The sequence below is a fragment of the Cottoperca gobio genome, chromosome 24 (assembly GCF_900634415.1).
Source record: "Cottoperca gobio chromosome 24, fCotGob3.1, whole genome shotgun sequence".
Taxonomy (NCBI): domain Eukaryota; kingdom Metazoa; phylum Chordata; class Actinopteri; order Perciformes; family Bovichtidae; genus Cottoperca; species Cottoperca gobio.
In genome coordinates, this window is record NC_041378.1 from 6098889 (window position 1) to 6126137 (window position 27249).

The 27249-nt window shown below is 38.0% G+C and overlaps 4 protein-coding genes across 9 annotated transcripts; 2 read left to right on the plus strand and 2 right to left on the minus strand.

Annotated features, from left to right (window-relative positions):
- Positions 1-795: 795 nt before the first annotated feature.
- capn3b (calpain 3b) lies at positions 796-14986 on the plus strand. Of its 3 annotated transcripts, XM_029462977.1 has the most exons (23): positions 797-1345; positions 4180-4249; positions 4780-4898; positions 5658-5791; positions 6314-6482; positions 6918-7001; positions 7108-7199; positions 7305-7382; positions 7772-7932; positions 8058-8227; positions 8317-8328; positions 8974-9182; positions 9274-9310; positions 9830-9853; positions 10039-10125; positions 11958-12035; positions 12233-12290; positions 12369-12433; positions 12910-12978; positions 13062-13140; positions 13629-13745; positions 13946-14004; positions 14473-14986. In XM_029462977.1, exons 1-23 carry the CDS (start codon positions 1034-1036, stop codon positions 14497-14499), a joined length of 2310 nt encoding a protein of 769 aa, XP_029318837.1. In that variant the 5' UTR covers positions 797-1033; the 3' UTR covers positions 14500-14986. The 3 variants fall into 3 exon arrangements, with proteins under 3 accessions (XP_029318840.1, XP_029318837.1, XP_029318839.1); XM_029462980.1 differs by lacking the exons at positions 13946-14004; positions 14473-14986 and adding an exon at positions 13478-13519 and having other exon boundaries at positions 796-1345; positions 13629-13744; XM_029462979.1 differs by lacking the exon at positions 9830-9853.
- LOC115028995 (zinc finger protein 106-like) lies at positions 14984-20237 on the minus strand. The gene is made up of 12 exons (XM_029462988.1): positions 19915-20237; positions 19776-19816; positions 19540-19682; positions 19142-19276; positions 18823-18939; positions 18374-18565; positions 18007-18069; positions 17737-17856; positions 17274-17345; positions 17088-17159; positions 16723-16869; positions 14984-16526 (listed from the first exon to the last, which is right to left on the minus strand). The coding sequence occupies exons 1-12, from the start codon at positions 20067-20069 to the stop codon at positions 16470-16472; spliced, it is 1314 nt and encodes a 437-aa protein (XP_029318848.1). The 5' UTR covers positions 20070-20237; the 3' UTR covers positions 14984-16469.
- On the minus strand, positions 20205-25166 carry znf106b (zinc finger protein 106b). 4 transcript variants are annotated; one of them, XM_029462986.1, is made up of 11 exons: positions 25045-25088; positions 24467-24554; positions 23903-24048; positions 23717-23778; positions 23066-23270; positions 21921-22977; positions 21493-21820; positions 21348-21408; positions 20956-21110; positions 20806-20866; positions 20205-20726 (listed from the first exon to the last, which is right to left on the minus strand). In XM_029462986.1, the coding sequence occupies exons 6-11, from the start codon at positions 22373-22375 to the stop codon at positions 20236-20238; spliced, it is 1551 nt and encodes a 516-aa protein (XP_029318846.1). In that variant the 5' UTR covers positions 22376-22977; positions 23066-23270; positions 23717-23778; positions 23903-24048; positions 24467-24554; positions 25045-25088; the 3' UTR covers positions 20205-20235. The 4 variants fall into 4 exon arrangements, with proteins under 4 accessions (XP_029318846.1, XP_029318845.1, XP_029318843.1 ...); XM_029462985.1 differs by lacking the exon at positions 24467-24554 and having other exon boundaries at positions 25045-25166; XM_029462983.1 differs by lacking the exon at positions 25045-25088 and having other exon boundaries at positions 24407-24527.
- On the plus strand, positions 24543-26111 carry churc1 (churchill domain containing 1). Its single transcript, XM_029462989.1, is given in 5 exon segments — positions 24543-24799; positions 25015-25095; positions 25097-25151; positions 25541-25611; positions 25750-26111. Coding segments are annotated over 5 exon segments (339 nt in total). The 5' UTR covers positions 24543-24760; the 3' UTR covers positions 25843-26111.
- The last annotated feature ends 1138 nt before the right edge of the window (positions 26112-27249 follow it).

Consider the following 27249-nt stretch of genomic DNA (forward strand, 5'->3'; position numbering starts at 1 on the left):
TTGAAAAGGAAGGAAGTGTCAAGGCGTTTGTTCAGCCACTAGGTGTCAATATAACTCGATATATTAGATGTCCAACAGAGGTTTGGAGTAATTATTGTTCAGTCAATCACATGGTGGTACTTGTCTTGTGCAATAAAATAGGATCGACTCAGCTGATATAATAAGCAAATATCAGATGTGTTGCTAATATTAACCTTTTACTACATTTAGTAGCATATTCTGAGGTTTTTATAGAGGATTTCTATTCATATATCATTCATAGCCTGATTTATATCACATGTTATTCATAAAAAACAAGGCCAAACGTTTTTTTATGGCTGTTGACAGTACTTTCCTGTTTTGTGGAGTGATACAAAAAGATATCCCAAATTTTCTCTGTACAAACCTTTGACTCAAATTTGTCACCATAATGAAAGAAGAATTTTGAACCTGGCTCTATCCAATGGTTCAGAACATTTGTAATCCAAAAATGAACTGTATTAATGTAAGTAATCAGCTGGGGAAGTTTCATGTTGATATCTATTAGTTAAAATGTGTACCCTATTCACCGGTAGTGTCTTCCCTTAAAAGGCATAGTGCACATGTCACTGGGTACATGACCTGACCTACATTTTTCACATTTACATTTTTCCAAAAAAGTTTCCGCCGGACAGATTTGCCATATCGTCAGTTAGATGTACAGACTTTGGACACTCCCTCCTGATTAGTACACAGTGACCTGCAAATGTTGTGGGTCAGGGTGTATCTTCTAGGAGCCTCCTCCTCTCCTCTTAAGAGACCTATATTTAGGTGCAGCCAGCAGCAGGGACCCAACAGTGACTGTGAGTGCCGGTGGTGTAAGAGCGGTGACTAGCGGTGTCTAGCAACAAAAAAAGGAACTAAAAGTGATTATCAGTGTCAGGGAGAACACAGGAAGTTTCTTTGGGCTGTTTTGCAAGTCCATTCTCTGTTTCTGCAAATAAGGACGTTGTTTTGCACTTTATAAACTGACTTTGAAACAGGAACACCAAAGGCTGAGGCGTTCACTGGAAAGATGGGGGACGAGGAGCATAGAGTGCCTCTTGTTGAAGATACAAAAGTGAGAGTGCTTTATGAGACTGAAGCATCATACGGGCCCGATGACAAAGTTGACTACCCTCCTGCTGGGACTAACTCCATCTACTCTGCGATTCTAAGCCGAAACGAGGCTGTCAAGGATGCCACGCGTCTTAAGACCTTTTTGGAACTGCGAGACAAATACGCGAAGAAGAATGTGTTGTTTGAAGACCCCCTGTTCCCTGCAAATGACTCCTCATTCTCCTATAGTCACAAACCGTCCATGAAGGTGGAGTGGAAACGTCCCACAGTGAGTCTTTTGCCATCATATGCTTTAGGCTTAGTTACTCTAAATGCAAAGCATGTTAACATCTTCAGAGCTCTTCTCTGACATCCCTGTGTATCTCACCAATACCTCCACAACACATGGTAGGGTGTCAAGTGGCTGCATGCTGTGGAAGCATAGCTCTGGGTTAACACCTTCTACAGTCACAGACAGCTGACTCTCACACACAAAGAAACCCCCTGCCAGCGCTGGGAAGCATCGTGGGAACTCAGTGCTCGCTTCAGAGGTTTATATTTTTCTAGTTTTACTAGAAAGAGAGTTTCATATTCTTCCAGAAACTTCCAAAAAGTCCTGTTATTAGGGGGTAGTGGAGTGACATACAGTACCTAACACACTGACGCAGATTTAAACACTAATATAAATCCAGACATGACACAAACCTATAAGACCTAGCATATTATGTTATTATCTATAGTAGGCTATAATGTATATTATTATTATTATTATTATTATTATTATTATTATTATTATTATTATTATTATTATTATTATTATTATTATTATTATTATTATTATTATTATTATTATTATTAGTATTATTAGTATTATTAGTATTATTATTATGAGTAGTATTATTATTAGTATTATTATTATTATTATTAGTATTATTGGTATTATTATTATTATTATTATTATTATTATTATTATTATTATTATTAGTAGTAGTATTATTGGTATTATTATTATTATTATTATTATTGGTATTATTATTATTATTATTATTATTATTGGTATTATTATTATTATTATTAGTAGTAGTATTAGTATTAGTATTATTATTGGTATTATTATTATTATTATTATTATTATTATTATTGGTATTATTATTATTATTATTATTATTGGTATTATTATTATTATTATTATTATTAGTAGTATTAGTATTAGTATTATTATTGGTATTATTATTATTATTATTATTAGTATTAGTATTATTGGTATTATTATTATTATTATTATTAGTATTATTAAAGTAGCATTGCTGTAGCAAGTCAAGGTGGAGCTATTAAATGAGTCATACTTTATATACTATCTGCATAAATCTGCATCATATAAAAAATAAAGTAACTACAGATGTCAGATAAGTGAAGTAAAAAATCCAAATGTAGTGGATAGACGTATTAAATTAAACACTTATTTGTTTTCAGAGAATTTATCGAGAAGATCTTCAAATTTAATTAAATTTAAAGTCACGCTATAGTACCTGATTAAATGTATTTAGTAACGCTCAGCCACTACCTTTACCTACACAGGAGGTATAAACCTGACACTTCATCTCTGTTAGTTTTTTGTGTTTCGTGTGGATAATATAACTTTGATCTAAATATTAATGCCTATTAAAAAAGTATAATAAATAATTTCCCACAACTTTAATGAATTCTTTTTTCACACTTAATTAAAAAAGCAATTCTTAGTAAACGCAAATGTCAAACTGAACATAGAAATGATTTAATGTTGAAACATCTGCTTTGAAAATCAAGTGTAACATGAATCTACAGCTTAATTGCTGATTGGCTGATGATGAGCGTTGCTTTTGCCAGTCAGCTGAGATCAGTGATACATGAATCCCATCGGGGAGTCGGCAGTGGAGTGCGCTATAAATTCAGAACATGAGACCGCATTTTTACAGCCTTAGTTATGGTCAATCGTGTCATGAGGGGAACAGAGTCACTACTGGGAACCTCCCTCAATAAAACTAGATTTCTTTATCTTCATCGGATCATCGTAAACTAAAAAAAGCTCATTTTTGATATTTCAGGAGTTCAAAAGTACTTTTTTGTTTATCGGATTACAAAAGTTCTAAAAGAATAATGGTTCCCAATCTTTTTGTCAGTTGAGACCTCTTCGTGTGTTGTCTGCATGAGTGTGTTTTTCTTCTTCTCTGATTATTTAAAGATTTGTTTGTCGAGGCCTAAAGAAGTGAAAGTATCCAATATTGCGCAAGAAAAGAAAAGCGAAAAATGAAGAAAAGTCATAAAAAATAAACACAATTTCTGTAACAGAATTACGATTTCATTCTTATTTATTTAATCATCTTGTGACCCCCTCCAATTTATCTTGTGATCCTTTGAGAGGGTCCTCATACACAAGTTGGATACCACGACATGAAATCAAGCAATATGTGCTCTAAATCAATGTTCCACAGTATGAGCATAAACATATGCAATATACTGACGTCAAATATGAAAAAGAATAAACCATGACATCCCTTTACTTAGTGTCTAAATATATAATTGCTGATTTATTGGCCATTTCCTGTAGAACCACAGACACAGTCATTCACCTCCACAGAGATACGTACGTAGTTATGAGCTGAGGGCTTCTCTACATTCAGCACAACGTTTTCACTTGTTCAGAGGACTAAAGGTCGTGACCCACAGACCTCCACCATGATTCCTCATAAATATGCAGCGAATGCAGCCAGATACATTTCTCCAACTCGCTGTCAGTTTCAGGATCAAGTCATCATATTGTCAATCATGTCATGTGTGGTTTTTTAATAAACACAGTTCAAATGTTAACCAATTCAAAAAAAATATATTTATAAAATGTTACTTTTAGAAATATGTTATTTTACAAAATCTTACTAAAATTGGCAATATTTAGATTCATTATAATATTAATATTAATTATTATAAATATTATTTATTCATACATTATTTATAAGTATGTAACGCATGCATCATTTTATCTTACATGGTAGTTCATTATGAGAAAAATCCTTTCAATTCTGGCTCTGATATTTCACAACATGCTCAGAAATACCTCTTAACACTCCCTTTTTTTTTCTACGACAGGAAATTTGTGAAAACCCCCAGTTCATCGTAGATGGAGCCAACAGGACAGACATCTGTCAAGGAGAATTGGGTAACATTTAAACCATTTCTGCTTTCAATGAGTGGTGCAAAAGCACTTAAGATCACCATGCTGCCTGGGAACTAGCTGACAGAGGGTGATTTGGTGTTTATGATAAAACAACTGTTATCCAAGCCTCTCTCTATCAACCTTTTATTGTGTTTTCTTACTTTAAGCCTGCTTGTTCACAATTATAGAATACAAATAAGAATATAATAGCAAGATGTTTAATGGTGCAAAAAGTCAAATGTGTCTCAGCTAAAAGACAGCTTGTACCTTCTGTGTATGCAGAAAGTTATGTTAGGGGACATGGCACTAACATAAAATATCTATAACCACATAGCCAAGATATGGAGGTGGAAACTAGAGCCGAGAGTACGCCTGCAGCTGAAATGGCCATGACAAATAACCTTAATATAGTTAGCTTGCTGATGTTGACTACTGACACCTGCAGCAATATGACTTTAATCCGTGACAACTGCTTCATGAAGTGGGATGTTTGGATCAAGTGTTTTAGTAGCTCGTGAATCTGCTGGTGACAGGTGACTGCTGGCTGCTCGCTGCTATCGCATGTCTGACGGTGAACGAGAAGCTGCTGTACAGAGTGATTCCCCCGGACCAGAGCTTCACTGAGAACTACGCCGGCATCTTCCATTTCCAGGTGTTAAATGGATACTTTGGATGCACTACACATTGTGCAATAAGCAACTAAGCTTTCATGTTCTGAGAAATATACTCATGTTCTGTTGTAGTGACAATAATAATAATTACCAAATTCCATTTAGAAAGAAAAATGTATAATAATAAACTTTATTTTTAGTTTATTTACAAGCTCAAAGTGCTTTACAATAAACAAGGGCACAGCTACAATACATTTATTGATTGAATTTATATGATGATTAAAAAAACATAATTATAACGCTGCAGTCATTACATATCATTGAAATAAAAAAAAATAATAAGGATAAAACACAATAAAGCACAAAGGCTTATTTCAATTGTGGTCCTTAAATTTTAGACAATAAAACACAGTAGATGATAAAATAGGGTATTTAATTAAAAATAAAAATAAAATAAGAGACCATTAAGATTAATGAGAAAAATTGTTTAAAAATAATTTAAATAAGGAAATTAATTACAACCTAAATTAAACAAAATGCTAGTTTTCGTTAAAAAAGTTCAGAGATATAATAGTCAACAGATTAGATTAAACAAACAGCAAAGTCAAATATCCTATTTTATATATCAAAGATGTTTTCTCTTCAGTTGTTGTCTCTTGTGATGTCTGGAAATCACAAAGTAATTTATTAAAACATGTTTAAAAGAAGACGGCAGATTTTCTTTGCCTGGTGATAAATGCTTCTTCCCCGTCTCATCGCTGACTTCCTGTTTTAAATCTGTTCTGTCTTCTTACACTCAGTTCTGGCGTTATGGCGAATGGATCGATGTGGTTGTGGACGACCGCATCCCGACCAGCAACAACCAGCTGGTTTTCACCAAATCTTTCAGAAAGAACGAGTTCTGGAGCGCTCTTTTGGAAAAAGCTTACGCCAAGTGAGCGCAGTCTATTACTGTTCACTGCAAAGTGAAGGAGTCGTGCAGCTCTCCACTCCATCACCTCATTGAGTAGAGTTCAGATTTCTCATTGGAAAAAGTTTTTCATTTATTCTTCAGTTCTTGTTTTCTTGCTTAAAAATGTGAAGGCTGTAATGATTTCAAGTGTTGCAATAAAAATTTTGAGAAATGTTTTTTTATATCGGTGACAGTATTAGAAACGGGAAATTACTCCAATGACGTCAAAGTAATGACACCTGAAACCACTGACCTCTCGCCTCGCTGGCATAACATTTCTTCAACTTATTTCAAGTGAAACAAGTTTTAAGATCCAGCTTTGAGCTAAATGTCTTATCAAGGTCTATACTTTTTGCAGTGTAGTGACACTAACTAGGCACATCACTTATTTGTCCTCATGTTTGCCAAATTGGCTGCAGACAGGGTGAAAAAATCCAATCCTGTGAAAGAACACATGTCAGCACAGGCAAGAATGATAGACCTACCTCTCCCTCTCTCTCTCAGGTTGCACGGGTCTTATGAGGCACTTAAAGGTGGCAACACTTTGGAAGCCATGGAGGATTTTACAGGAGGGGTTACCGAGTTCTTCGAGTTGTCCGAGGCGCCCAAAGAGATCTACAACATCATGAGGAAGGCGCTGGAGAGAGGCTCGCTGATGGGCTGCTCTATAGATGTGAGTGGGGATGAAAGTAGTAAAATAAAGTGCACAGGAAACAGATAAAAGTCCCTGAAAACAAAGAAAAAGATGAGATGAGATGAGACCTGCAGCAACACAACCGACTAAAATATGGAAATCAAATTCAACTTTAACTGTAAGGAGAAGGTTGATATTAGAGACACGATAAGAGAGGGATAAAATAACACCATCAATAAACAGCAGATATAATTATTTCTCATGCAAAGCCTGTTTCATCAATTGTGTCACAAAACAAGAAGCTGAATTAAAGTGCAAAGTTTTATTTTATCATTCCAGCTTTTACATCTTTAACTTGATTTTAGGAAAAGTAGATTTTAACCATCAAATCCTGAATAAATGACTGAATTAAAATGATGTTTTAGCAACATGTATCGCCTCAAAGTCCTGTCTATGTTTTGTTGTATCTGTCAGGTCTTTTCAGCCTCTGATTTGGAGTCCCGGACTGAACAGGGGCTGGTCAGGGGTCATGCCTACTCCATCATAGGCCTGGCGGAGGTGCAGTAAAATGTCCACTGACTATACTATAAATGCAGATTTGGTATTCTTTGTAAGCGAAGTTAAAGTGTTAAAGTGATGCTGACGGGTTGGCTGTTGTTTCTAGTGTGACGAGGTTGCAAAAGACACCAGAATTCGCCTGATTCGGTTACGCAATCCCTGGGGTTGGGTGCTGTGGAGGGGCCCATGGAGTGCAAAGTAAGATTTGGAAACTTTAATTCAGCCTTTTATATTATTAGAAGATATGATATTTAGCAATTCTTTCTTTATCTTGTGTATGAATATGATTTGGTCTTTCCGTAGTTCAGAGGAATGGTCGACCATTTCCACCGCAGACAAGGACAACTTAAAGAAACAGACCGTAGAGACGAGTGAGTTCTGGTGAGTGACACATTTATCATCACATCTTTTTTTGTTTGTTAAGCTGGGGAGTGATACTTTTGCATATAAATGAACGTCTGTTACATTCAAGCCACCAGGGAAAGCTTTCGGTTGTGTGTCTGCAGCAAATTTCTCGTGCTCTGAAATGCCAAGAAAGGAAAGGAAACTTAAAAATTCAAGGAATGATTAAAGTAAAAAAAGAAAGCTAATCGACGTAGAGGAGGACAAACAATCCTGGGGGACGTGGAGACACAAATCACAACCTAAGTACAGCTGAGGCTGACACAATATAACTTTACATTGTTTGCCCCACTAGTGCTAAGACTAAAAATGAGCACATTCTTTACCGATGTATGTAAAGAACTTTCTCTTTCACGTTCCCCCTCCAGGATGTCTTTTGAGGATTTCAAGAAGAACTTCACAAAGCTGGAGATGTGTAACTTGACCCCCGACACCCTGCAGGGTGACGAGAGGAACAGCTGGACAGTGTCGGTCAACGAGGGTCGCTGGGTGAGAGGCAGCTCTGCTGGCGGCTGCAGGAACTTCCCAAGTAGGTCATGGATAAAAAATATATATTCCTCTTAAAGCCAATCAAATTCTTTCCCACGTGGCTCGTGTGCCTTCACTGCTATCATTTGATCCCTTGTTGCCGATTTACCTTTTCGTGTTTTACAGACACATTCTGGACGAACCCTCAGTATCGGCTGCAACTGTCCGAGGAGGACGACGACCCGGAGGACCGGCAGGCGGCCTGCACTGTCGTCGTGGCTCTGATGCAGAAAGGTCGAAGGATGCAGCGCCATCAAGGGGCAAAATTCTTCACCATCGGATTTTCCATCTACGAGGTATTGATCACATGAAGCCTAAATCTGTGAATAAGTTGACGTACGATCTCTGGAGTTTAATTTCTTTAACCTCTTCTTTGTCTCCGCAGGTGCCGAAGGAGGTATGCCCATCTTGAAAAAGGACTTTTTGATGAAGTTTGATGAAATCAGTGTTTCACAGTATTGACGTGTGTGTGTGTGTGTGTGTGTGTGTGTGTGTGTGTGTGTTTGATTTAGCTGTCAGGCTCTTGTAAAACCTCTACAACCTCTCAACACAAGCCAAAATTCTTTACATTATGTACACCCAATAATAGAAATGTAGAAAATGCCCTTCCTAATTTGAGGTCAGTCTTGTTTTAATTTAATTTTAATTTTAATTTAATTTATCTTTTATTCAACTGGGAAGATACCATTGAGATACACGATCTCTTCTTCCGAAAGTATAACATTTCCACTGATATAAAGCAGACAAAACTGGCAAATTAAATGTTTCTTACATTATCTTTATAGTTTCAGAAACCTGGTGTCCATTAGGAGAAACACAGTATTGCTAGCATGTTTATTACTTCTACTCCTAAATATAGGAGTGGACGTATTAAAGGAGAAGTTTGACATTTTGGGAATTACGCTTATTTAGTAAAAAGACTGAAAACAAGAAACAGAGCCCTCATTTAAACTGTTCCTTTGCTTTCAATACCTTTTATGTATCGACTACTTTCCTCATTTTAAGAGTTCATTCCCACCAACTGATTTATTTTCATCCACAGATGTGTGGACAGAATCAACACCTGCAGAAGGACTTCTTCCTGTACACAGCCTCCAAAGCTAAATGCAAGACCTACATTAACCTGCGTGAGGTGACAGAGCGTATCCACCTGCCTCCAGGAGAGTATGTCATCATCCCCACGACCTTTGAGGCCCATCAAGAGGGAGAGTTCATTCTCAGGGTCTTCTCTGAGAAGCAGAGCACGTCCGAGTAAGGACCACTGAGGGTGGGGCAAAGTCTTTAATTGATGGCCATTATCAACGAATAGCTGGAATCCTAATGCGTCTGTTTTTCCTCGCAGGGAGGCTGAGAACACAATCGGGTCTGATCTAACGCAGGTTTGCAACAGGATTAAGGAAGTAGTGGGGTAGAAATATGTTTTGATAATTCTGACATATATTTCAGTGGTGAAATGATGCTTTCCATGGAAGAGCAATAGTTGAACATTTAAACCATAAAAGTCCTCAGGAAGTAGAGATCCCTTTTACACAAACATTTAGGCATATCCACAATACAGAGAGAAATTAGACATTAATGCTAAAACCAAGTTGACATTAAGCTTCCCACTTCCTCTTGAAGAGGAAAAATATATGAAAAATACCAAAATATTGCAGTTTCTGATGCCTAATGTCTGAAACATCATTTCACACAGTATATCAGATAGCATTTGGTATTTTGTAAACGCCGAATGTGACATACATATTTCATCAACCTTATTTTGAAATCTCTTTGTCTTGTCCCATTTCACGCTCTACTCATTGTTCTTCCCACAAGAGTAACTAACAGACTTGAGCAGTGATTTCCTCCTTTTCATCTCATTTCATCCTTCTGTCCTTCCTTGTGTTATTGACCATCAGCAAGACGAGAGAAAAAAAGAAAAGGTAATGCATGTGGTGTTAAACTCTGCTTTCCCCACTGCCGCTCTCCATCATACGTCTGCTGCTTCTGCCATCATTGCATATATATATATTAAACCAGAATAAATTAACTCTCTCTTTTCTGTTTCTGTTTGTCCTTTATAACTCGTCTCTCCTCTTACTAACCTCTGTCGTCACACACATGCCAGCCTATTGTATTTGTGTCAGACAGAGCACGAGCCAACAAAGAAATCGAGCATGATGGCATTCAGGGGGAGAAGAAGAAGAAACCGAAGGTAATCTCGTTGTTGTGGCAGCCACGCAGCAAATAGCTCATAGTGACCTTTTGTGATTTCTGCAGGCTGACAGCTCTGAAATGCAATCTTGACGGGGTCAAATAACATCTCTGGGAATAAAACAATTGAGTTTGAAGCCAATTGATCTCAAGTGGCCCAGCTGCACCTGTTTTCGTTTAAGCCCTCAGAGTACACAGGCCGAGTTGTTTGTGTCTCTCATGTGCTGCTCTGCTTGGGTACTTTAAGGAAAACCATCCAGAGCTGTTATTTATAGTGCAGCCGGAACACAAGGTTACAGTTACAGTGTTTTAAGATCCCTGATCACCAGATAAAGACTTATCGATAGATAAAGTAGCCGTTGCTAAGTCCCTCTTCAATAGGATGGAGGTAATCAATAATCATTTCTGCGCTCAAAACCAGAAACAATAACAATAATTTTGTCAAAATTAGCCTCAACATTCATTATTTTAAGCAAAACAAAAAATCTAAAACATGTTTACACCAAACCGCATTGACTGCACTTTAAGCTGCAGTCACAGCTAGCCTTAGCTAAAGCTAATGCACAAACCATTTTTTAACCTGTTTCCTGTAGTTAAGAAAATCAATTTTAATCCAATATCTTAGTAATTGAGTTTGTTATTACAATAACTTCAATCAGAGCCAGCATCACTTATATATCTCTATATCTATATCTATATCTCTCTATATATATATCTCTTTACTTTAGCCTTTTAATGGTGATATTTTATATCTCTTTACTTTAGCCTTTTAATGGTGATATTTTATATCTCTTTACTTTAGCCTTTTAATGGTGATATTTTATATCTCTTTACTTTAGCCTTTTAATAGTGATATTTTATATCTCTTTACTTTAGCCTTTTAATAGTGATATTTTATATCTCTTTACTTTAGCCTTTTAATGGTGATATTTTATATCTATTTACTTTAGCCTTTTAATAGTGATATTTTATATCTTTTTATCTTAGCCTTTTAATGGTGCCACTTTAAACTAATTTAGATGATTTCATAAATTTCTGCCATGCCTGGTTTAACATTGATTGTGTAAAGGTAACTGAGATGAATTTCAGAGTGTGTATTTTTGAAAAGCCTGAGATCAAATAGACTGTTTTACCACGGGGAACAAGAGGAAGTTTCTCTGATAAATGTGTATTGGAGAAAAAATGGCTTTAACCGAAGGGAGTAAACCAGTTGAAAGGCCACAGGGGTCCCATTGTTTATCTCATGCTTTCAAAATATGGCTCCGACAGTTTAAAACATTTACAAGAATGGTGTGATGAATGTGATTTCCCGGCAGTAGGGTCGTTAAGTATGGCACAGATAGGGAAACTAGGTATGAACTCCAATGTTATTTTATATCATTTTACTTTTATACTATTTTAATTCTGCTATTTTATCTGCTATTTTGTACTATTTTAATGCTGCTATTGTTATAATGGTACTTCAGTCTCATTTACATCTACACTGTGATTATTGTACTGTAAATGTTCTTATTCTGTCTAATCTTGTACTAATTGTTATGTTTTTGCTGTGAAGCACTTTGGGCTGCAATTCTTGTATGAAAGGTGCTATACAAATAAAGCTTATTATTATTATTACACATTAAACCAAATGTAATCATAATGAAGGAAAATGAAACACCAGATAAACTAGTCCTGCTAAAAGCTAAAGCTAACTAGACAAGCTTAGAGGCCCTTCGCCTTGTACAAACATACGATAATGAGGTTTTACAACTTATAAAGCTGTCACACACTTTTCATTTTTGATACAAATAACTCTCTTTCTAAATTACGTCTCTTTTATGTGTCCTTCAGCAAAAACTCCTCCAACCTGAGGAGGAGACTGAAGAGGAAAAGCAGTTCAGAGCCATTTACCAAAAGATTGCTGGAGAGGTGAGTGCAGAGCGGAGAGGATAACGGAGAGGATCTCTCTCTCTCTCTCTCTCTCTCTCTCTCTCTCTCTCTCTCTCTCTATATATATATATATATATATATATATATATATATATATATATAATATATATATATATATATATATATATACTGTATACATATATATATATGCAACAAAGTGTTCCTCTCTCCATCAGGACATGCAGATTTGTGCCAACGAACTCAGAACGATCATGAAGAACGTACTCTCCAAACGTGAGTACGCTGGAAAGATTTAGATCATTATTATATAGGCTGTGTCATGTGATCAATAATATCAGTCCTTCTCCACAGATAATGAAATAAAGACAGAGGGTTTCAGCCTTGAGACATGTCGCAGTATGATCGCCCTGATGGATGTATCCTTTCAGTTGCTGAAACTACAGGAGTTTATGACAACAGATAAGCCTCATAGGAAGGTGGCATCAGCAGGTTATTGGTTTGAATCCCTCTAGTGACAGAGTACTGCACATCCTCAGTTACTCAGTGGAGCTTCCCAGTGGTAGAACAGGGAAACTATTTACTCTAAATACTCTACTAAACAAAGCCCAAGTTAAAGGGGTAACACATCTTGTACTTATCAGTAGGGCTGTACCAAAGCTTCAGTCACAACGTTGACACTCAAAATAAAATCAACACTTGAATGCTGCACCGCTTTCCTTTTATTTATTGTTTAAACCAGGTATTTGTGCAGAGTTGCAGATAAAGATTAAGCTACACTAATATCATTATTATAGTTTTTGTAGAATTAGATTCCAGTGGTAGTTGCGAAGGATTGTTTCCAACTCATGTCATCCAAAGTGACTGTGATGATCCATAACTGACCCTCTCTCAGACTGATGGGACGGGAAAGCTGAACCTGCAGGAGTTCAAACACTTGTGGAAAAAGATCAAGGAGTGGCAGGTGGGACCATTTTAAGCGCTGTAGAGCTTCTGCTCATGTTTAACTAACATCTGACCATCGTCCGTCTCCTCGTGTGTTTCCAGCTGATCTTCAAACGATACGATAAAGACAAATCCGTCTCCATCAGTAGTTTTGAGATGAGGAATGCTGTTAATGATGCAGGTGAGCAGCAGTAATAACCACTCACACGATGTTTCTCTATGCATACTGTGTATTTCCAGTTTTAGATTCTATCATATTCATGGTACCTTGCAAAATCATATAGCTGTACACCAAATACTTTTTAATTATGGTATTTCTTTTAAGTTTGTGTTTTCTAAACTGGATTGGGTTTAAATTTGTACTAAACATCCAAGAAACCTGAAGGATCATTTGCAACTTGTATTCATAAAAAAATGGCATATTACCTTATCATATAATAATCTTTAGGCTTAGGATACACACAATTTACATCAAAAGTATCTGGAGTGGTCCCATGAACATGATTTTTATTTTCAAGAAATAATTTAAAAACATCCACGACATGAACTGGGAGGTCTCGGTGAGCTTTAACTAATACTTTAAATTGTAATAAATGTTATAGACTACACTTTACAACATAATATCACATTAAATTCTCAGAAACATTTATATAATCTCTCCACACGAAGGGTTTCAGCTCAACAAGCAGCTGTATGACATCATAGCCATGCGCTACGCAGACGAACACCTCAACATCGACTTCGACAGTTACATCTGCTGCTTCGTGAGGCTAGAGGGCATGTTCAGTAAGTACACACCACACCTGATGTTCTCCACAGAATCATCGCTAATAAAAAAAATACAGAATATTTTACACTTTTTATGAATCTTTGCAGGGCCAAATTGAAGTCGTAGGACCCTCTCATTGCAGCTCCGCATTGCATCAGTTCAAGTCGTCAGTTTTATTAAGAGATGGATGAAGACTGAATTCTTGTTTGTCTTGCAGGAGCTTTTAATGCCTTTGACAAAGACGGAGATGGAATAATCAAGCTCAATGTCCTGGAGGTAAGCCCGTTTTAGTGTTTTTCAAAACATTATATTCTGTGTCTTTTGCTATTTACATGTTGTTGCATACAGTGTTACTTATATAGAGACATGTTTATGATGAAAGGGCATCAAAGTCCCTTCTTGACCTTAGAAAGTATAACAGTAAGTTTGGCTAAATGTTCACTTACTAAGTTTTTTTCCAGAGCTTTTAAACACATCACACATCATTCAAACTGATGTAAACAGAAAAAGAGAAACACCAGTTGCTTTTCACTAAATACTACCTTATTTTAAATTATTTTTATTTTTTGAAGATTGCACTGCTGTTTGATTACACGTGTTTCTAATATTCTGTCCACAAAAATATCAGAAGCCTCTCACTATATGGCACATTGCAATACAACACCACAAAGTACAGCAATCAAAACTGACCATGCATTACAGTTACAATTAAATAAATAAATCCTTTTCTGCTCCTCTCTCCAGTGGCTTCAGCTCACCATGTATTCTTAAGTCACCTTCCTGACCACTGATGTAGCTGCAGACAGTTGGCGCTCACGCTCCTGACTCAACTCTCCTGCACAGCCTCTTAAATTTATTTTAAAAGTATTTTTTGCACAGATCTTTTCTCTTTTCTCAACTCCTTGTGTCACAAATCAGAGGTTTGATGATTTATCCAGTTTTTATGTGAAATCTAGATTTCTCTCATCTCTCAAACTATGATGGTTTAGATTTAAAGTCGATGTTATTTTAGCTTATTTTGAAGTGACTGACATCTGATCAGGATGAAGCAGATTCCTGAAACGTCCTCACTTTTCTGGACTCCACAGCGCTGAAGTCAGAGAAACCTGATAATCGTGTGTTCGGCATGAAGCAAGTTGTTGAAGAATATTCGGTTTGAGTATCGGTGCTGAGAAATGTTTGAATAAGAGAACTGAGTGAATGAGCATTTAGAGAATAAATCAATTGTTTTTAAAGATATAGCAAAAATAACAAATGATATTTGTATGTTTTTTTTTTTATTGCTGTACACGTACATTAGGTATTACACACAAATCAAATACACACTGTGCAGTATGACATACACAAATTAAGGCATGGTTTTAAAATGGCATTCTTAGAAGTTACTCTGTGGACAGTTTGGTCTCACAACTTCACTACTACTTCTTCCACTTGCCCAAAATGAAAGTTTTCAAATATGTGTTGTACAAAGCGATACAGGGGAAAAGTACAATGCCTACAATAACTCTACTGCTACTGCAATGTCAAAGTTGAAATGAATAGATTTATAAATGTAATGATGCAAAACATATTTATTTGTTATAACCAAACCTCTCAGTCAACAGTAAAGTTCTCAAGTGGGACATGAGACTGTGATATTAGGAAGAAAATTCAAAAAAGAGAAATCTGACTGAAAAACAGGTAGAGATACAATTTGTATTCTTTATACAGAAAGTCCAGGTTGCTAAATATTAGTCTATGTTTTGTTGAACCCGCTGTTTATTTCCACAAACATCCAGATGTCCCTGTGAGTATAATCTCAGGACCAGAACTTTGAAAAACTGATTGATTTGACAATCCCTTAGAGCTGCGACCCTTCCTGCGAATATCAAGTTGTTGTTGGGGATTTCTAAAACATTTCATCTTTAAAAAAAGGGAACTCCACACATTGTACACATTACAGACAGTTTACAGGTCTTGGGGAAAACAACTACACATGTGAAACAAAGTCGTATAAACCGAGCTGTCGGCGGTCGAGTTGCATTGTGGGTATTGTAGGAGGAAGGTTTTAACAAGGAAGATGAATGCATGGAATAAAAATAATATCCCTGGTTCTGCTGCATCAATTATTTCTCTTTTTAAACCGTCTATCGTAAATCCGATAATGTGACGAGCGCAACGTTAAATGGGTGAAATACTCCTTTAAAATAACTTGTGTGTGTGTGTGTGTTTAGACGGATGGTAACACACACTGGGTGTTAAGATGGCTGCTTCAGAAAAGCTACTCGGAGGTGTTTGTGCCAGTGCAGCATAGTTGTAGAAATGTTAAGAATAATTAGATTCGTATTTACTAAATTACATTTCTGAAGAGGATTAATGTTTAATATGGTTCAGTGACAAGAAAACAACTTGCCGACCAACAGATCCAGAGACAGAGTGATGAATCCTTTTACGCATTAATAACGACGAATTACAGAAAATAGATTAAACGTCTCAATCCTGTCATACAACTCCAACAAGGATTCAGGAACCAATAAGAAGCTGCCGGTCACTCACTGTCACAGAGATCAAACGCACGAGACCAAAGAGATGTGATCAGCACCTCAAAAGCTAGAAAATAACAGGAATAAAGTATATTACATTGGAAATTAAGCCGAAAATCTTGAAAAGAATTTGGGAACCAAAAAAATAATAATCAGCTGATGTGCTGTAATGGATGCGACTCCAACCGTATCTGCTGCATCACTTCCTCACCGCTGCTGTCAAGGCTGCACTTCACTGTCCGTCTCCACGTGGCTTTGCATGTGTTCAGGCAGCTTCTGCAGGAAAAATACAAACAAGAGGAACTGAGGAACTATTCATCTTATCTTGTTTTCTGCTGAGAGCTGCACATGTTATAGTGATTCAACAAAGCACACGTGCGTGGTGTGCAGGCACTCTAGGATAACATATTGCTGAGCTAATGAGCTGATTGGCAATCTTCGCTTTGTTGAAAATGAGGCGTCAGTACATTACCTCCTGAACAGACTGCTGCGTGCCAAAGAATGTGCTGCAGCCTCTCCAGCGACACTTGACTGCCTGCAGGTCTGGGTTGCTGTGATCTTTGACGAGGTGCTGCGACAGATGCTCTGGATTACCGAAGATCATAGTGCAATTGTGCCACTGAACGGAGGGCAAAGGTCACACAGACACACGTTAAGATGCAAGCCAATCAGAAATCTTATAATCATTAAATATCTTGGTATATTTATATATATTTTTCTTGCAAGTGGATCAGAATGAATTACGTTGCTATAAATATATTTATATATACCAATAATATACATCATCTATATTTTTCTTTAAGATTCACTCTCTATATAAGGAGGTTTAGTCGTTACCCAGCAGCGGTAGTTCTTCAACAAGTTGAGCTTCACGCCTTGAACAGTGCCATCATAACAGCCTGTGTAGACCTGTGTGGGACACACAACGGTAGATGTTTCAACAACATCCATCCACCAAAATGTACCTCCGACGTGCAAATTAAGATTAAAAAATGATGGCTGAGACAGTTTTAGTCCACGTACCACGCTCTTATGTACGGCCATGCACATCACCATGTCACTGTGACCGCCGTACACCTGCAGGCGGTCATGGGACTGAAGAGACACAAATACAAATATGAATAATATATAGAGGATTCCCCTGACGCACAAGAAGACAGATATTAGGTTTCATTTAGAGACATACACCAGATATCTGCAGGGTGGCCTGATTTCACCTCACTTCTAACACTGCAAATGGAAACTATGGGTCTGATTGTAATTAGTAAAAAGTAAACCACGCTTGTTTCGAGTACTTTACAATAGACGGTGAAAGCAATGGAGATTCATGTGCAAGTATTAGCTTCTTTTGATTTGAGGTCTTAAATTGAGAGAATCCAATACTTTCTCTTTCGTATTTTATCCACATTTTATTGAAATACACAAACCACTCACTCAGAAATCAGTGTCCACACATTACTGAAAACTTGAGTTATAAAAACTGTACCTGTAGCTCATAAACTCGGACCAGTTTATCCAGACAGGCTGTCACCATCACTTTCCCCAGGATGACTATGGACGTGACGGCGTGATTGTGACCTTTGTAGATTCGAACCAACTCACCCGTCTGCAAATAAAGATGGACGACAAAAATAAAATAAAAAAAAGGTGACTAGGTAAGGTAACTTAATTTGTGCTGAACTTTCAAGACACAAGCCAGTGCCTGTCCATCAATACTCGTAGATATTGTAACTTCTGGGAATGTTAAAACACTTACGTGGATGTTGTGGGCATGAACAGATGTGTCGCTGGAGCCGCTGAACACCAGGTCATTGACCACCTGAAAACAGCAATGGAAGTGTAAATGAGTACGCCTGATATACGAGTGATAATCTCTTTAATGACATTTCACCTGCAAGAAATAGAAGTACTGACCCTTTTTAAACCACATGTCAGTCAAAATAAAGTCATATATATTGCAGCATTTGAAATGAATGAAGTATTTGCAGCTTGTAAGTCTCATGTTTCATCCCGTTAGGAGATGTTTGAAAAGAATCCACATGCGTGTCAACATCTGAATTTCCAATAATTTAGTCTCCTCATCTGGAAACAGTGTGTGTTCAGACGCAGGATTATCTCCTCACCTTCATACAGAGTACAGTTTTGGTGTGACCCTCCAGCGAGCGCAGCAGCAGGCTGCTCTTGGCGTCTCGTACGCTGATGGTGCTGTCGTAGGAGCCGACCAGCAGCACTCGGCGGGCGCCCTCCTGTGCCGTACCCAGACAGCTCACACCTCGCGGGCCGTGGCACTCGAATAGATCTAAGTGCTTCAGAGTCTACCGAGAGAGATCAGGAGGAGGTTGAAGAAAGTAATGGAGATTTGTTTTATTTACAGATATGAAAAACAACTTTTTAGACGGGTCCTTTAAATCTCCTGCAGGTCAACACATGTATATTAAAACAAAAGTTGATATGGTTGTTTTTAGTTAAGCTACAGAATATTGGTGTTTATTAATGTTAGAGAATAATAAATGCCAACTCATGCTGCTGAAATCATTAGTTACTTCCCATGCATTACAATAATGTCACTCACCTTTAAATCATAGCTGGCCACTGATCCATTGGCGAGTCCAGCATACAGGATGTTCCAGGCGATGTGCAAACACAACACTCGGTCTGATAGAGTGATCTGCTCCAGACACTTCGTGCCCTGGAGGCGAGAGGAGAAAAATTCAAATCAACGAATACAAAATAAATAAATGCACAACAGAAGATAGAAGGCAGAAGCGGGTTTGTAATTTAAACTATGGTGGTTAATTATAACACCTGGGCATCACACTGACAGCTCTTCTCTTTCTTGGACAAAAGAATGGATGATTCCGTCTAATAAGGGTTGTCCGGATGTTTTGTACCTTTGTGCTGTAACAGCGGATCGTCTGGTCACTGGATCCCGTGTAGAGGTGTGCCGGCATGTTCGGGAGGGACGACACCAGCAGACAGTTGACTTTGTTTGTGTGACCTTCAAACACTGCTTGGCACTCCCTAGTCTGGATACACAGAGACAATATACGCAGTTTATTATTTTACAGATTATAATGTCATGGATTCATTGTCTTTCCTGCTACGTATGTCAAATAATAATAAAATGTGTGTGTAATATATATATATATATAATATAGTGTGAAAAAGCAGATGATACAGAGGGATTGTGTTTGTTTGATTATATTTATATCTGAGGAAGGATGTCGGTTGTCAGCAGGGACAAAGTTTGTCAAAAGTGCGTATACAATTTGGACCGTGATGAACATACCACCAGACTGTAGGCCCGCGCTGTGTTGTCCCCTGAACATGTGTACAACAGGCCCTCGTGAACTTGAAGGCCGTGGATGGGGCCTGTGTGATTCAAAAAATCTCCAACAGACGGCTCCTCATCCTCAACCACTTCAACGCACTCTGGGAAAAACAAAAACAGTAAAACAAAACTCTCATCTTCACATCTAAAAATGTCCTGTGACGCATGATGCAAGCAGGAGAATCGACACTCACCTGAAGGAACGTCGGCATATTTCAGTGTAGGCTGAACTTTACTGAGTATCCAAGAGAGAGAAGTCAGTCACATTTCACACTTACAAGTAAAGTAGTGCTCGTAATGTTTCTTATAATTCTACACCAAACGTAATCTCACCTCTCATCATCGTTTTGCTGAGACGTCTGTGTGCTTAAGGAACTGAAATCCACACTGACAGACTTCTGAGGAAGCTCCTGCTGGACTGCAGCAGTTTGTGCATCCTCATTGTCCGATTCATCGATATGAATGACCACCAGGTCGGAGGGCTCCATCAGTTCGAGAGAAGCGTCGCTCACATTCCCTCCATTGTTGTCTGGTGCTGCGTCAGATGCATTTTGACCTCCTTCGGGGACAGAGGTGGAGATGGGCTTCTCTCCTGCTGGCTCTTTTTCTTTAACGGGTTCTACGCAGAGACTTCCTCCCGTCTCTTCCTCAGAATCACTGACGACTAACTGCGCTTCTTCTCTCACTGAACTCACCGCCTGCTGTCCTGGCAGATGATTCAGGCAAATTATTTGTATTTTCTGATGTGGAGCCCTCTGTTTGGATTTGTTTGAGGGCGGTGACAGCAGTAGCAGGAGCAGCTAAGGGTAGTGACGGAAGCAGCAGTGAAGGGAGCAGATCAGAGGGAAACAAGGGCAGAGGTTGGTTCGCAGGAACCTGAAGTGTATCAGAGTTACAGGAGACAGATTGACTGGCCTGTCCAGCTGGGGGTGGTTGGACGATTCCTGGCTTTACTGGTATGGTTGGCAGAGCGATGGGGCTAATGGAAGGTGCTGGGATTGTGGGAGATGGTTGCTGGCTGGAAGGGGTGGGGAAGGCACTCGAGGAAGGAAGGGGAGAGAGCATTGGCTGCACTGTAGCAGCCGCAGCCCCTGCTGATACGGTGGGGGCTTTCTCTGCTATATTAGATGCTCCTGCGTATACTCCTGAAAGAGATTGAGAGAGCAAAGGTAAACTACGTGTTGTGCATGAAGCCATCGAAAGCAAAGGTTAAATCTACTGTACCTTTCATCCCTTGCAGGATTTTGATGCGCTGGGCCCTCAGACTGTTGACCTCAGCAGTACACTATAACAACAGGAAGAACAATTAGATGTAAACCGATGAAAAGGTTAAAAAAAATATATATATATCTCTGTTATCGTCAGTGGTGGTACCTGCTGTCTCAATAGCAGGAGTCTTTGGACTTTTGTGTAGGCAGCTTGCAGGGTATTGCGGGCCTGAACCATGGACTTGTCCAAATCCAGCAACGAGTGGCTCAGCTCATCCTCCCTCAGAGACACAGCCAACAGCTGGTCCATTTGGTCCTGGTCTGTTAGGCAGGAAAACAAGGGGGGGGGGATACAAAAACAAGTTGTTGTTTTTAAACTCTTTATTTCTCTTACCTGTCTTTTTTAAACTTCATGACGTAAAACACATCGAGTATGAAATGTACTATTAACTTGCTTTGGCTTTTTATTTATGCCACTTTCAAATAGCATTATAAAATGATAATGTATGTTAGAATTACACATTATGAATAATAAAGCACTCAATATATCAGAATTACCTTTGTTTGACTTTGTTTTCTTCTTTTTTCCACTTGGACCCTTATCAGAAACGCCATCATACTGTAAGAACACATGATAATTCAATTTCAACAATAAAAATGTATGTTTCAGCTGTGCCCTACACTTAACTGTATAACTTCTCACCACGTTGTGTTTCCTCTTGCTGGCATTACTGTCGGCTCTTAAATCTCCATACTCTGAGTTTGGCTTCATCTTCATAGAGCCGGCTTCGACCATCAGACTGCTGCAGCCCTCCTCTGCTGCTCCAGGCTCCTCCAAAGGCTCCTGCATCAGAGAATCTGACAGTGTTTCAGTGTAAGAGTCATAATATGTTGTGTCCTGGGGCGGAAGAGGTAGTCCTGTCCAGTGTGCACCTGAAAGACTGTCCTGGAGCGACTCCCAGTGGAAGCCTTCTGACAGAGTCATGTCGTTGTCTTGTGTGGACAGAGGGTTCGCCAACTCAATTCCAAACCTGTTACCACAAGGAATTAAAACAACAGATATAAAAACTATAACTTCTGTTTGGCAACAAAAGGGTAAAACTGATATAGTTGAAAACACAAGAGGTTTACCTGGGCATGCCTTGGCCTCTCTCCTGCTTCTTCCTTTTCTTTTCCTCATACATCTCCATCCAGTTGGACTTACTCGTGGCCACTGAGAAGCTGAATATATTATCACGGCTTTGGTTAGGCTCCCTCCCCTGAATTGGGGCTGATTTGCGGGCAATTCGAACCTTGCGGGTCATTGCGGGTCTATTTGAGTCACTTTCACAGCTCTTTCCTTGTGTCATTTCGAATGTTGCCTGGTCTGGACTGTTGACCTGTGAGGATGTCGCCGCAGCAGAGTGAAGTTCCTTGGCGTAGTTCCTAAAGGAACCTTCTGCTCGCTGCTCTCTCTCAGCTCCAGCTTGTTGCATGGTGCTATGATCCGCCACCCGGACTCCTGCCTCAGTGTTCTGTTTCCGGGCTTCACGGTCAGCTCTACACGGCTCCCTCACACCCAGCGCTCTTCTGATTTGCCTTAGCATCGCACTAACGTCGACATCCCGTATGGGAGCTGCGTTGGTGGATTCAGGTTGAGCTGAAACTTCTTCTTCATCCGACGAAGAAGATTCTGGACTCTCATTCTGGCCATGACCAAAGATGATGGCTCCATTATGAGGAAGGTGATCACTGGTGAAGTCTCCATCGTACAGCTTGTTGTAGTAGTCATTCCGTTTGTCTGTTTCGGAGTTCTCAATTTGGAAATAAATATCGCCATCATAGCCCAGCTGTTGAGCTGATTGGGTGCACTGGTCTCGAACAGAAGGGTAATGCCGAGTTCGACCCGCAAGCTCTCCTGACAAACAAGCCAATGTTCCGCTTTGAGTCTGCAGAGTTGCCTCTCCTTGGTGAAGAGGCCTTTGCAGACTGGACACTTTATTCTCTTTGTTTTGAACAACAGCATTGTTTCGTCCTTGCTGGTAGGTTCCTTGTTGCAGTGTCCACTTGTTAACTTGTTTGGGTTTGTCCACCTTCACTACTTTGGACACCGCCTGTGTCTATTCTACTGGCCCCCTGTAGCATTTCTGCACGCTTCTGACCATCTACCTGCTTCTGTTTCTTTTTTTTCTTTTTGGTTGCTTTCTTCCTGTAATTGGAAAATAAGCCACATTAATTAAACAGATTACATGATGGAGAGAATAAACTGCAAACCGATAAACAGGGGGAATTATTACTCCTTCTTTTTTTAGGGTCTTGTTTCTCTCCAGGATCCGGCTCATGGTCTCTGTGCTCAGACTCTTAAACAGAGGGTGGGGCTTTATTTTTTTAAACATCAAGCTCTTCAAGTTGGCTTTGTGTTGAGCAGTGGAGATGTGCTGCGCATACTCATTTAAACCCATGGAGGATGCCGTACACGCCTGACATTCATGAAATGAATCCCTGTTAATGGAAAAACATAAAAGCAAGATTTTTGTCAGATAGGAGTAGATGCCAGAATCTTTTCTTTAAGCTGGTCAAATCAATGCATGTTATGATTATGTTATCTCAGTAAGGCAGGAAAATGTTGATAGTAGTACTGACCAAACACCTGCATTACAGCACAATACCAAAACAATATTAGATTTTTCTACAAACTATATTTTTTTAGGAGTAAAACTTTTTGAATAATGAGTTACTGTACAAGAACTTAGTGTAAAATAATAAGAATTAAACCTTGGTAATCTTTTTGCATAAGGTGTCATCCTTCTTTTCTTAGTTCATACTATGCCTCCAAACCGAAATGTCTTATCAAATTTCAAGTTCAATTACAATTTAATTTAGCATCCCTCGGTGAAAAATGATTGATTGAAAGAGAACAATTTGTATATCTGACAAATATCACTCACTTTCCCAGCACAGTCTCCAGCTCTCTGTGATGCAGCATACCATGCATATGCTCTTGTGCTTCCTGTAGTTCAGAGACATGATGTCCAGATTAAAGATAATTTAGAACAGCTGTATGTTGGGGAAAAAACAATACTAGCCAGCTCTTTTACTCAATTAAATGTATTTGTAAAGTTGGAGCCACTTACATCTTTCAAATGAATCTTGCGACACAACATACAATAGTTGTTTTTGGCCTTCTGGGAGCGTTGTGCATTGTTGTTGTTCTTCTTTTTCTTCTTCTTCATAGGGGTTTTCCCCACACTATTGTGTGGTGTTTGAACCGTTGCCATTTCTGAACAGGTGAAACAAGGACGATAGCGGGATTAGATATGTGCCCAACTGCAATGTCTCACTAGCATAATATCATCAGTGTAAAAGCCAAAAGGGAATATAGACTGTTGGTGGTAAGGGTGAATGCTGCACAGTTTATGACCAATATAACATTGCGATCATGTAGTCTTGACCTAAAATAGTAGAAAAAACGTGGTTGTTAAATCAGAACTAGCCAGCGTTCACGTTTGAGGTATACTTACGTTAGACAGTAAACTACAATTCACACGAGTAATTGGGCAAAGTTAACGGTATTTAGGTAAAGTCTTAATTATACTGAACTAAATATTAGGTTTTAGTTGTAAATATATCATAATTACCAGACACAATTCACATGGCAACATAAAAGAAACTGCCGAACAACCGCCATGTTTGCTTACGTAAATTACGTAACGTTTACGTCGGCCAATCGTTTGTTGAAGATGACACCGGAAGTCAGGCGGCGGGCGGGCAGACTTCTCATCAGATCTACAAAATATGGGATAAGGCAAATTTGAGGCTTTTGCAACGACGCTCGTGAGGGTACATTTACAGCTCTATGAACTGCGGGGACCGCCGTTCCGTGCGGAAGAGGAGTATTAGCGCCCTAAAAAAGAGAAAATAAAAGCTGTGTGTTAGCTGTTTACAGTGTTTATCGCCATCTGACTTTATAAAAATAACTTTTTAAAGTTAAAATGTGCAACGGCTGTGTGCAAAAGGAATACCCGGACCGGGTAAGTGCGCCGTTTACTAGTTCTGACGCAAATGTATAGTTAACTTACTGACGTTATAACGTTACTGTAGTTAGCTAGCTATACGTAACATGTAAAGTTAGGTTAGCGAAACACCTCAAACGACGATTCCCTCTTATACCAGTCTAAGTATAACATTCAGGGTGCCATTGAAAAAAGGAGTTAAATGTGATGGTTTTCCTGTGACTTCCCTGCAGGGGAACACTTGTCTGGAGAATGGCTCTTACCTGATGAACTACCTGTGCTGCGCCAGCTGCCATCAGAGGGACTTTGTGCTGCATCAGCAATAAAGCCACCGAGGATGATGATGGAGAGGAGATCGTCACATATGACCGTACGTCACTCAACCATTGTAATGCAGAACAACCTCCAGATAATAAGCGGTCAAAAGTATTTTCTGATCGTTAATGCACTTCCGGGGTTCATATTAGTTCAATCTAATATAAATCTTAATTCTGCAGAATGCAGGAGGTATTTTAGACAATAATTAAGTGTGGTAACTAACAGAGATATATACGAGATCATCAAACGTATGACAGCAGATTTCAGATTTGTGATATAAGATATTTGTCTTTATCTTATTTTAAATGTGGGTCTAGTATTTCGGTCTTGTGAAGAAGAAATAATTACCAGAATCTTTCATAACTCACCAAAAGCAGGTAGCTATTGTTAGTAATCAAACAATATTTTTAATAATCCACTAATGTCCATTTCTCCTTCCAGATGTTTGCAAAAATTGTGACCATGTCATCGCCAGGCATGAATACACTTTCTCCGTTGTTGATGAATACCAGGTAAAGTATTCCTGCAGTGGTTTATCAACCAGCTTCTAAATAGGCCCAAACTTGTTATCTAACATACTAATTCAACAGTATTCATGGTTAGGTGTTGTTGTTTTAATATATATATTAAGTCTGTTTTGTGTTGTTCAGGAGTACACTATGCTCTGCATGCTGTGTGGAAAGGCAGAGGACTCCATCAGTGTGTTACCAGATGACCCCAGACAGTCTGCACCTCTCTTCTAGACCTCAAACCTGCAGGTCATGATTCACTTTGTCACCACCACGGACGTGTTGCTGGCTGACGTCTTCGGGGTTCCAACCCTTTTTATAATACATTCAAAATTTGATGCATGTCTTTAATTAACACCATATTTTAAGTCCTTGCCTGTTTATAAACTACTGTGTGTTGATATCAGTTGAACAGGACATATAACGTTTTATAATCCTCAATGACAACAAATATTCTGTATGTGAATTGACGATGTACTGTAAATAAACAGTTTTTACCTGCATTTTCCTGCTCGACACATCATATCTGATGTTGAAATGTCTGCTTCGCTCTTGACGCACACACACGTGCGCACACACCTACAGAGCGGAGGAAAGGAGAGGAGAGAACTAAATAGAAACCGCGCACGTTAGATATTCCAGAAATATTCTGGTATACTGTAGCTTTATTTTCACTTTGCACAAAGAAGACATAATTTGGCAGACACATGACATTTTAAGGGGAACTCAGATTCAACACTGATGCTTCTTTGTACTTTAAGACTTGAAAAACCTTTCCTCTCTATTCCCACTGCATAAATAAACAGTACACAATCCATGTACTCAAATGACAATATTTTCACAAAGTGACAAACAGTCAAAAGAAAGAATATTAAATACAGCAGATAGAAGCAGCCGATGACTGAACACTCACAGTGCGTTGGTGTGAATTATGGCACATATTCATCCTGTATTATGTGATTTACAGCATCATTATTATTGATGAAAAGGGGCAAAATCAGCATGATTTAAATATAGAAATGTGTTTAAAATGAAAAGGATATCTTTTCTCACTACTTGGCCACAGTTACGCAACTATATGATCTTAAAAGTGGACAATTTTTTATATATATATATATATATATATATATAAAATTGTCCATATACATTATATATATACATATATATAATTATTCATATATATATATATATATACTATTATATATATAATATACAATATATATATATACATATATATATATATATATATATATACAATATATATTATAATATATACCTATTATATATCTATATACATACATCTCTAATATATATATATCCATATATATATATATATATACCTATATATATATATATATATATATATACATATATATATATTCTATATATATATATACAGTATATATATATATACATATATATATACATATATATATATAACATATATATACATATATATATATATAGATAGATAATATATATATCATGATATATATTAATATACATATATATACATAATATATATACATATATATATATATACATATATATATATATATATACATATATATAAATAGATATATATATACATATATATATATACTATATATATATACATATATATATATATATATATACATA

Bases quoted from the DNA above. Each gene is read 5' to 3' on its own strand.
- capn3b (XM_029462977.1), top strand. From the start codon at position 1,034: ATGGGGGACGAGGAGCATAGAGTGCCTCTTGTTGAAGATACAAAAGTG. The intron at 4,899-5,657 runs GTGTTAAATGGA...TCTTACACTCAG, and splicing joins CCGGCATCTTCCATTTCCAG to TTCTGGCGTTATGGCGAATG. The intron at 7,933-8,057 runs GTAGGTCATGGA...CGTGTTTTACAG, and splicing joins CGGCTGCAGGAACTTCCCAA to ACACATTCTGGACGAACCCT.
- LOC115028995 (XM_029462988.1), bottom strand. From the start codon at position 20,069: ATGGAGCCCTCCGACCTGGTGGTCATTCATATCGATGAATCGGACAAT. The intron at 18,566-18,822 runs GTGAGTGACATT...CTCTCTCGGTAG, and splicing joins TGGCCAGCTATGATTTAAAG to ACTCTGAAGCACTTAGATCT. The intron at 17,857-18,006 runs GTAAGTGTTTTA...CTTTATTTGCAG, and splicing joins TTCATGCCCACAACATCCAC to ACGGGTGAGTTGGTTCGAAT.
- znf106b (XM_029462985.1), bottom strand. From the start codon at position 22,375: ATGCTAAGGCAAATCAGAAGAGCGCTGGGTGTGAGGGAGCCGTGTAGA. The intron at 21,821-21,920 runs GTAAACCTCTTG...TTGTGGTAACAG, and splicing joins AGAGGCCAAGGCATGCCCAG to GTTTGGAATTGAGTTGGCGA. The intron at 20,867-20,955 runs GTACCACCACTG...CTGTTGTTATAG, and splicing joins TCCTGCTATTGAGACAGCAG to TGTACTGCTGAGGTCAACAG.